This window comes from Protopterus annectens, chromosome 1.part2, assembly GCF_019279795.1.
Source record: "Protopterus annectens isolate FY-2018-M chromosome 1.part2, PAN1.0, whole genome shotgun sequence".
Classification (NCBI taxonomy): Eukaryota; Metazoa; Chordata; order Ceratodontiformes; family Protopteridae; genus Protopterus; species Protopterus annectens.
Window position 1 is genome coordinate 266,145,245 of NC_056727.1, and position 11,446 is coordinate 266,156,690.

Sequence of the window (11,446 nt, forward strand, 5' to 3'; positions counted from 1 at the left end):
TATAAACCTGCACTGTTTGCACTGCTTGCGTGCACCACATCATTTCATTCCTACGTTCATAATTTCAAAATCATTTGATTCTTTGTTTTTCTCAAGTATAGATTTTATATTTTTACTATTCTTATACACAAATCTAGGCTGCTGACCCAACTCATTGATCAGCCCAAGGGTCCCAAACACAGTGTTCCAATGAGTAGTAATGAGCTTCTTTATAGAGAAAATATCTCTCCCAAATTCAACCACAAAGGCTTCTTATAATTCGTCTTGCTTGCCCACTTGATTTTTTTCTACCAAAACATTGGACTGGTGTAAGAGGGCACCATAGTTAATGTTCCTTTGTTCTGTCACCCATTTAGTCAAATTATCCAACATGTCTTTAGGGTAACCACGGTCCTTGAATAAATTACACAGTTTAAAAGCCTGTACCTTAAAATGCAGTCATCTGAAACCAGCCTACTTAACCTGATTAGCTGCCCTTTGCCTAAATTCGTTTTCTGCCACAATTTCTATGGTGTACTATTTGAAGTGTGTATCACTTTAAGGATTGCACTGTACAAGACATACTACAACACAGAAGGTTAATGAAATGAGGAGCTTAAGAGATTCATCCTGTAGTTTCAGGTTTGAGTCTTCCATTGTCCACATGCATAACATATGACTCAAGAAAGGTGTTTACCACATAGTCTTACCTGGTTAAAAAATACATTTGATATCATAGGTCTTGCAATGCTACAGTTCCTCTGCTAACATTTCCAGTTTGTGAGAGGCACTATGTGGCCAAAATGTTATATTTGTTTATTCAGGATCTCAGAATTTTTTTACTGCATAAGAAACTTACATTTTAGGTAGTTGTAGTCTTCATCAGAAAAAAAGCTTGCTTTTTTTCTTTTGTTAAGGAATGTTTGTATTCAGTAAAAACAATTATGACTATAATCACATTAGCCCCTGGCCTCTAAATGAAGTTAAAGCAAATTGGCTTGATATGATGAAGATCAGAATACACACAAGGATAAAGCATTCACAAGAAAGTCTAAAAAAGAAACATTTTCATATAGGAAAAGTTATCCACGTATGTCTTGTTAGCTTGCAGTTTGCATGTCCAAATACCACAACTGCAGGCACTCTTAACATACCCTAAAATTGTTATATTAAGCAAGCAATTGGCATGTAGAGTACACCTATATCCACAGAGAGTTTCCATTTGAATAGGGCATAACTATTTCAAGAGATTCACACTAAGCAAATCCAGAAACATGGAAACTCATATTGCAGCACAGCCAAAGGATGTACTAAGGCATTATTGTTATTATTATTAGTGGTAGTAGAAATAGTAGTAGTAGGTCTGATGCTTCAGAAAGTTGTACATTCTAATTATTTTAATGAGATTCAGTAAAGTATAACTGCAAGTAAACAGCTGTGGTAATTATGCTATGAAGGTCCCTAGCTAACCAGCCATATAGCTTAAAATAAAGCCTAATGAATAAAATCACTGTGTTCGTGAACAGAGTAATGCATCGGGATGTATTATGAATGGACCAGATACAGCATAATCCATATTCAGTAAGCAAATGCATAAAGGGTAAGAATCATTGGTTGCGAGTCTTTTTTTGTACAAGACCATGGCACCTTAAAACAAAGAAAAGAGCTACTCTCGAATGAGATTACATAATTAGCAGCTTTTTTTTTAAACACATAAAAACAAAAAAGACTTCAATAAATGCACTAATGAGCTGTATCAGTAGCTTGTCTTTTTATGCTCTTTTCATGGGCATAATACATCATACCAAAACAGCAATTAAATCTCAGTACTTTTGTTAATCGGACACGGTGCCCAAGTATGAAAGCTGAAAAATACTTAGTGTCAGAACAATATGAAGAAGTAGATTTTGATATCTTGGTTCCTGTCTCCTTGTAAATCACTTGTTACACATGTATAAGGGCAGACATGGTACCATATTTGAAATGTGCTCATAGTATAATAAGTCCTTCTTAGAGAAATAAATAAATAAGATAAACAATACAATGTGTATAGTTTATATTTTCAAAAGCTAACACACAATTATTAATATAACCTTATTACACTCATTACTTTCATGTGGTCAATTCACATTAACAATTACAATATATTTTTAAAGTGGAAAACAATGCACCATTAGATATGAAGTTGTACCTCAGCTAATACAATAACATTATATCAGTGGTCTTGTTATGTGAAATATTTATTAAGAATTTGTGTTCAATATACATTACATTCAGCACTAAATACTGGACAATCATATAAGATCAAATGGGAATTTTCTTTTCGGAAGGAATATATTTTTCACATTGTCATTTTGTGCAGTATAGAGATATGAAATATAACAACCCACCCAAAAATATGTGATTCAATACAAAAAAGTTACCATGAGTGAAAGAGTACATTTAAAACAGTGGCTATCACAAAATTCACTACTGAGTAGATGTACTGCAGAATAAACATATTTTGAACAAGTGCACATTATTATTTTACATTGTACATAGCTAGTCGTATAAAAACTAAGAATTATTTGACTGTGTTTAATGACTTTGTCCACATTTAAGAAGATACAATTTTATAGAGGTCTTACTGTATAAATTTTCTTGCATTAGCACAACATTTTTACTCAGAAGATGCAATTGTGAAGTAAAACTAAAAAGGTAAAATATATTAGAAAAAAAATCCCAACAATTTGCCTTAACTTAAATAAATAAAATAAGAAAAAAATTAAACAGTATACATTAATCACAGAAAAAAATATGTTTAACACTAAGAAAGCCCAGCTGATCTTATTTCAGAAGATGACCATTTTTAGTCTTACCGAAGGCAGTCTATTTCCTCTGTCATGGGCAGAGCAGATATCCTGAGGTCAAAGTCGGTGCTGGATTTACTTGCGATATAGGTGGACCTCCACCTAAGTAGTACTATCTTTTTGAAATACTTCATGGTGTTATTTTTTACAGTCACAAAGCACATTGTGTTTATCATGCTGTTGCTCATTGCAATGCATTCAACGATATAAAATGCTGTTACATAATGTTTCTCCTTCAGAATTACAGTTGGATAAAAATCACGAACAATGGCAAATCCATAATAAGGTGCCCAGCACAATAAGTAAGCAGTTAGAATTGCCATGAGCACCATGACAGTTTTTCTTCTACATCGGAGTCTTTTCTTGATCTGTTCAGTTTGAAAACCTGGCACAGCTTTGAACCACAGCTCCCTAGAGATCTGAGCATAGCAAAGACTCATGGTAAATACAGGTCCAACAAATTCTATTCCAAAAACAAAAAGTGAGTAGGATTTGTAGTATATCTGTTGATCAATAGGCCAAATCTGACCACAGAAAAGTTTTTTCTGATTGCTGTCCATAGAAAATATTGATACTGTGGTAAAATGTGCTGATGGGATTGCAATTAGTAGGGAGATAATCCAGACAAGAGCAATGAGCAGTGTTGCTGTTTGATTCTTCATACGTGGCTTCAGTGGGTGAACTATGGCCAAGTACCTGCAAAACAGTGCTACATTAATGAGATAATTGTTATCTTTAAAACAATACAGCTCTAATTATCTTAGATTTGCTTACTTATAATCTTTAGCCAAAACAGAAAAGTATAAAAAAATGCAAGTTTCATAATAACCCATCGGTGTATGATTGGGAACAGAACAAAATAAAAGTGATTTGGACAATCATCATAATTTAGAGGACCAAAGCTTTGATGGCCTGAAATTTCAAAAATGTGGATTTGTTTTGCCCTTCCATGAAATGCCGTGACCTGTAAGGTAGCATACTTAATGGCATCTCAAATTCAAAAAAAAAAAAAATGTCCTGATCTATTTGCCTTTAGTCTCTCTATTCCATTATTTTGTCATTTGGTTACATATTGTTTAGAGTCTCTTAGCTGAATAAAAAAAGAATACAGTAAAACATATAAGTATTCTTACTGGCAAGATAATCTATAACCCAGAGGGTCAGTGGATTTTCAATTAGTTTTACTTGTGTCACTTAACTTTCTGGCCTCTATCACTTGTACTGCTGAATATTCCTGTGGCTTCATCAGTGCTACCAATAGTTTAGTGTTTGTTGGAACCAGATTCTTTCTATGGGTTCTCAGCTAACACTTTCTTTTCTAAAAAAAAAAGATTATTGCTGAATGTGCATGTTTGGAGGGGATCAGATACTCTCTACAAAGACTATGATAAGCATATCCATGCTGCTAAATGGTTTTTCCTTTTCCTTTCTTGTTGTGAGGCTTCCATCCTTCATTTACTAAAATGGTTACAATCAGGAGCTGTCCATTACTGTCTGCTCGATAAACCTCATTACCTCTTTTCCACTGCATTTTGTAGAGTGATTAATTATAAATGTATTATGATTTGCCTGTTTCTTAGCAATATAGCATGAAGGAGAAACAAACTAAATACAGTGCAGAACTGTGGCAAAACAAACCAAAATTGTTTATTCTATGTGTCTCACTCACATTAGAATTCAATATACTCTACTTGTATAAACATCAAAATATATTTAACTGTACATATATTCTTTCTATTCCTTGCTGCATATAAATTATTTTGCCTGCATATCTTAGCTGTAAGACTCAATATGTACAGACCAAATGCATTGAATTGAAGTAATTCTTAACAATTCAGAAACATAATACAAGATGCAACAATGTTTTTAAAAAGAACTACATGAACAGCTATCACACAAATCAAATGTCTTACAGATCACTGTAATTATATGTGGTGCAAAGTACCACCAATCTCATATATAAAATTATGGTCATTTTCGTTGCTGGGAATATCAAGATATTTTAGAAATTTTGCACCATTTTCTCAAGATATTAAGCATCGGATAAATGCATGAGTAGACTAAATGAACAAGAACATGGGAAGTATGTTAGATGCACACATATCAAACTACGGGCAAAACTCAAGGGGCCATTATGGTGCTATTTTGTTTAAAGTACTTATGATAAATTTTAATGATAATATCTATAATTTATATTCTATTTGGGAAATGCATTTTTATTTGAAAATAAATAGTTGAATATCTACAGAAGTGCATTTAATTTCAGTGAAAAGACTAGTATAAAGAGTACTTTTTAGGCTGTATGTTAGGACTGTACTGTAAAAGCAGATATTTCAAAATGTGCAGTTTTTTTTTACTACACATGCTAGGGTACTTGCCAAAGCATGACTTACTGTCTTTGCAAGTGTTTGACCACTCAAGTTTGTTTCTATTGTCAATACACACACTCCCACAATTAATTTACTTATATTCTCAGCCCAAGGTCCCACAACCTTAAGAAGAAAATAGGCTTCTTTTCTGATGTAGTGGTAGGCTTGAAAATGATTTAATAATAACTTTTTAAAGCTTAGCTTTTTCAGTTCACTGATCCTTCCACTCTGTTTGCAATAGTCAACATTCCCAAGGTTAACAAATAACTTCCTTTTAAATGATCAAATGAAAAAGTTATAGAATGTAGGAGATTAATAGATAATTGTACATTTAACTTTTAGTCAGGTTGGCCAGCTAGCTACCCAGCAATTTAGTTGCATGTGTCCTTCCTAGAAAATCAGAAATAGAAAGCCTGTTATGAAGAATGCATTAATCATCATCACAGATTAGCATGTGATTTCATTCCTGTTGTAAACAAAATTGCACTTCTAAATAACACTGCTTGTTTACATGAGCATGCACTAGATGAAAACCTATTGCATAAGTAAGTCAACAACAAAATTAAATGAAAAATTTACCTGTCCACCGCAATAGCCAAAAGAGCATTAGTTGAGACATAAAGAGAGACTGTTCTGAGGTAATTGACTGAAGCACACAACACATGCCCGTGTTCCCAGGAGAGTTGTTTCACAACATAATAATCCATCTCAAAAGGACAGCAGACAATTGCAACGATGAAGTCCGAAATGGCCAGATTGGCAATTAATAAATTTGTCAAGTTTCTTAGTTTTTTATATCTAGCCAAAGCTGCTATAAAGATGACATTACCAATGCCACAGACCAACATGATACAGATTAGAGCCACCCCAATTACTATTCTAGCAGCATAAAATGTCTTGCTGGAAGTCATGTCGAGTCCAACATCATCTGGAGATTCATAGTTCATATCAGCACAATTGAAACTTAAAGGGAATGCAATGTTTCTTATATACAAGTCTTCTGGAAGGTGGTAAACTGCAGCAAAAATAGTACAGTTATCACCCATGCTTATGCGTCTGCGGTTATGATGGACAAAGTGCCGTTTTGCAGCATTTACCGTTTACTGCTGTCCACTCATCCTGTGGTGCTGAAGCAGAGCCTTCTTAAGGTTCTCTTTGCACGTGCAGCAGCATATAACGTCTTCTTCACAGAGGAATGTCGCCATTTCATTGTTGTTATACAACATCAACAAAGTACAGCTCGAACTAATAAGTTAAGGAAACCTTGTTAACATGCGAGCTTGACTGACAAGTACTTTTATATTCTAACTAACAAACTCATAGTCCTACTCACAGTACGTGGAAGTGCATCCCCAATAACATTTACTGTGAATTATAATCCTTTACCTTAAGAAGTAAACTATGGAATTAATGGGATTAATAAGGACAGGCTAAGCGCCCCCACGTTTAGAAAATACAGAAAATATACTATTCAAGCTGTTTCAAAATGAAAAGCTTGTGTATGTTTTACAAACTCCATAAATTTATGCATACAGGTGGCCAATAGTCACGGAACGGAACGGTTCCCAGCCCAAGTCAATCAATGAAAATGAAAAAGAAAATAACACGGTATAACTGATACTCTGAGATATTTTAAACTAGATATTGATTGACGATTATCACAAGAGAATAACTACTCGCGCCCAATCTACTTAACATATTGATAATAAAAGACCAGATGTAACATAATGCCAGGTGCAGCGATACACTGCAGAAATCGACTACTTGGGATTTGGTGCACTCAGGTGTATTCCTCCAAATGTCCACCAGCTCGAATGTCCTCCGGTGCTAAAACAGCCCCACTAGGTAATAAACTGCGTAACCGAGTGCAACGTTTCCAGGAGCTAGTAGTATGACACATCGGTAGTGACGCTATTATTTGCATGCAAAGTATTGTAAAAATGTCTTTTCTCCATATGTAAGAACAACACACTTCCCGGCTACAAATGTGTTTACCGTGCCTTTAATACAAAAAAAACGGTCCAAAGCATGCTTCCCGGCTACAAATGTATGTTTACCGTGTCTTTAATACAAAAAAATGGTCCAAAGCATGCGTAACCAGTAGTCACGAAACCAGTTTTTGTCCGTTTTATGCTTTAAATGGGAATTTCAAAGTTTCTTTACTGTAACAACTTTTAAGGTATCCAATAATTATATTACTTATTAAATAATCACCCTAAAGACCTAGATACCTGAAATTTACTCACGGAATTTTGGGCTTCAGCAAGATAACAGAGTCGCATTCTGATTTAAACGCGTGTTTGGCTTCCTTCCTATACTAGAATTATGGTTCAATAAGGGCTACTCTCCAGTGCACGCAATTCTCTGCAATTTCACTGTAGGGAAGTCGTTCTCAAAGTTTTTTCTCAGTGGTGTCTGATGAAAATCATATTGCTCTCTTCACATCACTACCTTCCACCACAATGCTGTTCCCTCTGGAAGTGGACCTAGTACACTTGGAGAGAGTGTCTATTAATAGCTGGAAAAGGCTACCTCCCACCCTCTATCGGTTAGTGGCTGTGGTTACACACCCGCGTCTCCTGTCATCCTGTGAATGTAGTTTGTATAATGTGGTTTCCCAGATTGCACACCAGTAACACCCTCTTATCCTGTTGGTGGCATGTCAAATCTTGAAAATATAATATTTTTTAGCTTTAAACAACAGCTACAGTGGGAATGGTGATGTGTTTAGTGCATTTTACTAATCAAATTATTTTAGGACACATCAGTAACTTACCGCATGCAGCTTGTTTGTCACTGCATCTGGATCTGTTGTTTTATTAGCAATTTACTCCTTATAGATAAACAGACGCACTCTTTATTGTTCATGTGAAGAACATCTGTGTACGCGGATTAGGTGCGTGCAAGTGTGTGGTGTACGCGCTACGTCCTTAAGCTGTTATTTATTTTTTTATTAATTCATTCATGTATTTATTGGTTTACAGCTAGAACACTTGCATAAACCTATTTCAGGCTCAGCCCAGATGTGGGAAGGAAACACACCAATAAAACCCCATGAAGTACATAACATACAGCATAAAGGTTTATATGAGAATAAAAACAAATGCGTTAAATAAATAAAATACTATATTCATAACAACGTGATGGCAAACAAATGAGTTGTAGCAATTATTTATTTAATTCTTAACTGTAGAATACCGAGTCCACTGTAGTTCAACCATTAATTGTCTGTGACAAGCTTTCAGCTAACAGTACAGAGTTGAATGGATGCAGATAGCAGAGGTACAAAAATGAAATGTGTGTGAAATTAGGGGTTACACCTTGTGGGGGGAGGGGTAGTGAGAATGTGGGAATATATGAGATGTAACAAGTATTGAATTTGTAGGTCAGATAGAAATAGTCATAACAGAAGAAAGGGTTGAGAAAAGTAAAAAAAAAAGTTATTAGCGACTTGACAAAAATAGATGAATGCTTTCTTGGTTTTTTTTATCACTGCTACAAAAACAGTAACATTTGGTCATTTTTGTCAGTCGAATCTTAAGAGAGTTCTTGAAATCCAGGTAGTACCTTGTGCTTCTTATGGCTGAAAGTAGGGTTTACCATAATTTCAGGTCTAGAAGTGAGAAACTATGGTTACTGTGCATTGTTTGGTTGATGCAGGAATGTCAGGGGAGACAGATGAATTTAGTGGTGCCATTTGCTTGTAGATCACATGATCATTCAGACAGATAGGAGAAGGTATTGTTGTTAATACTTTTGAACAGGAGTGAACTGAGGAAGAAGTTTGCCATCTTATTGATGGGAAGCAAGGTAGCTTTTTTTTTTTTAAAGTATTGAACAATGGTGGTCAGATCTAGGAGCAAGGGTGGTAAAATGGCAACATTTGTTGGTGGTAGTCAATAAGGCTTAAAGATTATTCTTTGAGTGTGAGCGGATAACAAGAAGTGCATATTCCAATTGTGCTAGGAGAATTGCAGAAACTGGCAGCTCTTCAATGCCTAGAAAAGGATTTTATGTGTTTTAGCCTTTTTATGTGAAGTTGGAAATATTTGAATGAGTTGGTTGTTTCTAGGGGAGTGTTTTTTCTGTCTTGAATTCTTAAGTCTAATGGAATGTGTTTCACTTTTGTAGGATCCCTAAAAGCATGTCTTTGCTTTTATTTGGGTTAAAAAGTAGTTTTTTTGCATCAAACAAGTTAGTAAGGGATATCAGTTGTTGAGAGTCTGACCTCTAGATGACCATGTCATCTGTCGACATTAAGCACTGGTAATGGTGCGATGTCTAAGGGCAGTTTGTTTATGCATAAAGAGAATAGCAGTGGTGAAAGGATGACCCTTAGAGAACTACTTTGGAAAGTGTGGCTTTGGATGGATGGCCGGGGCTACTTTTTTACCCAATAGTCAAGTTAGAAAGTTGGTGAACTACTGGGTAACACTGTTGCTGAGATAATGGTCTAGTAGGACTCTTCAAAAGCCTTGGTTAGGTCAATGAAGATGGCCCTTGTTAATTTACTTAACAGTTAGGGTTTATCTGAATACCATTCTCCATACTATATATACATTTTGCCCAGAAGCCATCCTGATTGGGAGATAATTGGGGTTGCACAGTGATACAGGCACAACAGTTGAAATGCATGACTTGAAAAGCATATAATACAGTGCATTTTGGCCTGTACAGATTTTCTGAGTCATAAAATGTATGTGTGAGATTAGCTGTTTATCACATATGTCAGATGAACAACCAAAAAATGTGAAATAAAAGTTTACAGATCTCATCTATCACAAACTTTGCTGTTGTCCATATGTGCTTAGTCACATGTTCTAGGGTGAAAGGTTAAGACCCATTCAACTTGTCACATATTCTGGGGTGATAGATCAAGACTCATCCTTCCCCTAAAAGTGAAAGACTGTTACTTGGTAAGCAGGTCTGTAGCAGATATCTCTAAGGGGTGTTCTCATTTTAAATGAAATCACCCTTCCTGTTTGCAAAAGACCAGGCATGACCACTTCATATTTTTGCTTCTGTTCTATTTACATATAAAAAGATTGACTTATAAATTTAATTGTATGTATTCTTGGCTCTCTTGCATGTGTAGAATGAATGAAACCAACAATTACACATGTTCATATCATGTTAACTGGGAAATACCAGTATGATTCAGACTTCCTGAGACTTGCACTGTATGTCAGTTAATTACAAGATATTTCACACATGAAGTACAGGCCACCTCTTACTCGTGGCTTGCACCCTTACTTACTCAGCTACACTGTCGATTATTTAGAATAAGGGCCCACAAGACCAGGGCACATCATTTATTAGCAGATGTACACATAAATAATAACAGTAGCATAGGAGTTCTAGACAAATTATTACGCTGAAAGGATTAAGACAGAAGTGTGTGTGTGTGTGTGTGTGTGTGTGTGTGTGTGTGTGTGTGTGTGTGTGTTTATTTCTTAGACTGGCTTAGCAGAATACAAACAGGTTTGCTGATCTACAGTTCCAACTGATGGTCACACTGCCAGGCATAAAATACATATATTTGACATCTGAAGTAACATAGCAGTGTGGCATTTTCCAAAACATACAGTACCCATGTGTATGCAGGAAGAAAAGTATTTCACAAAGTCTTGCAAGTTAATTTGTTCATACTTAGCAAATGCATGCAAAATAAAATTTTCATGGCAGTGACAAACATGAAGGACATCATTTAACAGAAAACAGCCTAACAAACAACATTTACAAATCCTAGTTAGGTCTCATTTATTTTATTTTATTTTTAATTGGAAGATACTTATCCAGTGTTTTGCAAGCATGCTGAACTGTGACGTGCGACAGTGCAGTGATGGCATATAGCAGTTTAGTACAAGTTACTAATATGTGCACATAGAAACATCCACTATAAGCAGGTGGCATTATGGCATAATTCCTGTCTGCAATGACAGCGATCTAGTTTTGGATAGAAAGCACATCGTCATGGAACTATCCAGAGAAGGAGATGATTCTATCATCTGTCTTGGGAGAGAGACCAGAGTTTTTTTTCCAGGCAACTACTTGGTGGAAACTGGGATAATGGCAAAGGCAAGCAGAATAAGGGGGGATAGTGGTAGATATCCACACCAAAATGGGTGAAAAGAAAAATACATATTGGCATTGATGCTGTTCCCCTTTTCACATGTATTAGAGTGGCGATCCCTGTCCACACACAAACACACACAAGACAAAATACACAACAGAATAAAATGATAGCAT

The 11,446-nt window shown here is 35.5% G+C and overlaps 1 protein-coding gene across 2 annotated transcripts; it reads right to left on the reverse strand.

Annotated features, from left to right (window-relative positions):
• Positions 1 to 2,201: 2,201 nt before the first annotated feature.
• On the reverse strand, positions 2,202 to 7,683 carry PROKR1 (prokineticin receptor 1). 2 transcript variants are annotated; one of them, XM_044056028.1, is made up of 3 exons: positions 7,444 to 7,683; positions 5,777 to 6,442; positions 2,202 to 3,524 (listed from the first exon to the last, which is right to left on the reverse strand). In XM_044056028.1, the coding sequence occupies exons 2-3, from the start codon at positions 6,241 to 6,243 to the stop codon at positions 2,834 to 2,836; spliced, it is 1,158 nt and encodes a 385-aa protein (XP_043911963.1). In that variant the 5' UTR covers positions 6,244 to 6,442; positions 7,444 to 7,683; the 3' UTR covers positions 2,202 to 2,833. The 2 variants fall into 2 exon arrangements, with proteins under 2 accessions (XP_043911963.1, XP_043911955.1); XM_044056020.1 differs by having other exon boundaries at positions 5,777 to 7,683.
• Between the last annotated feature and the right edge of the window lie 3,763 nt (positions 7,684 to 11,446).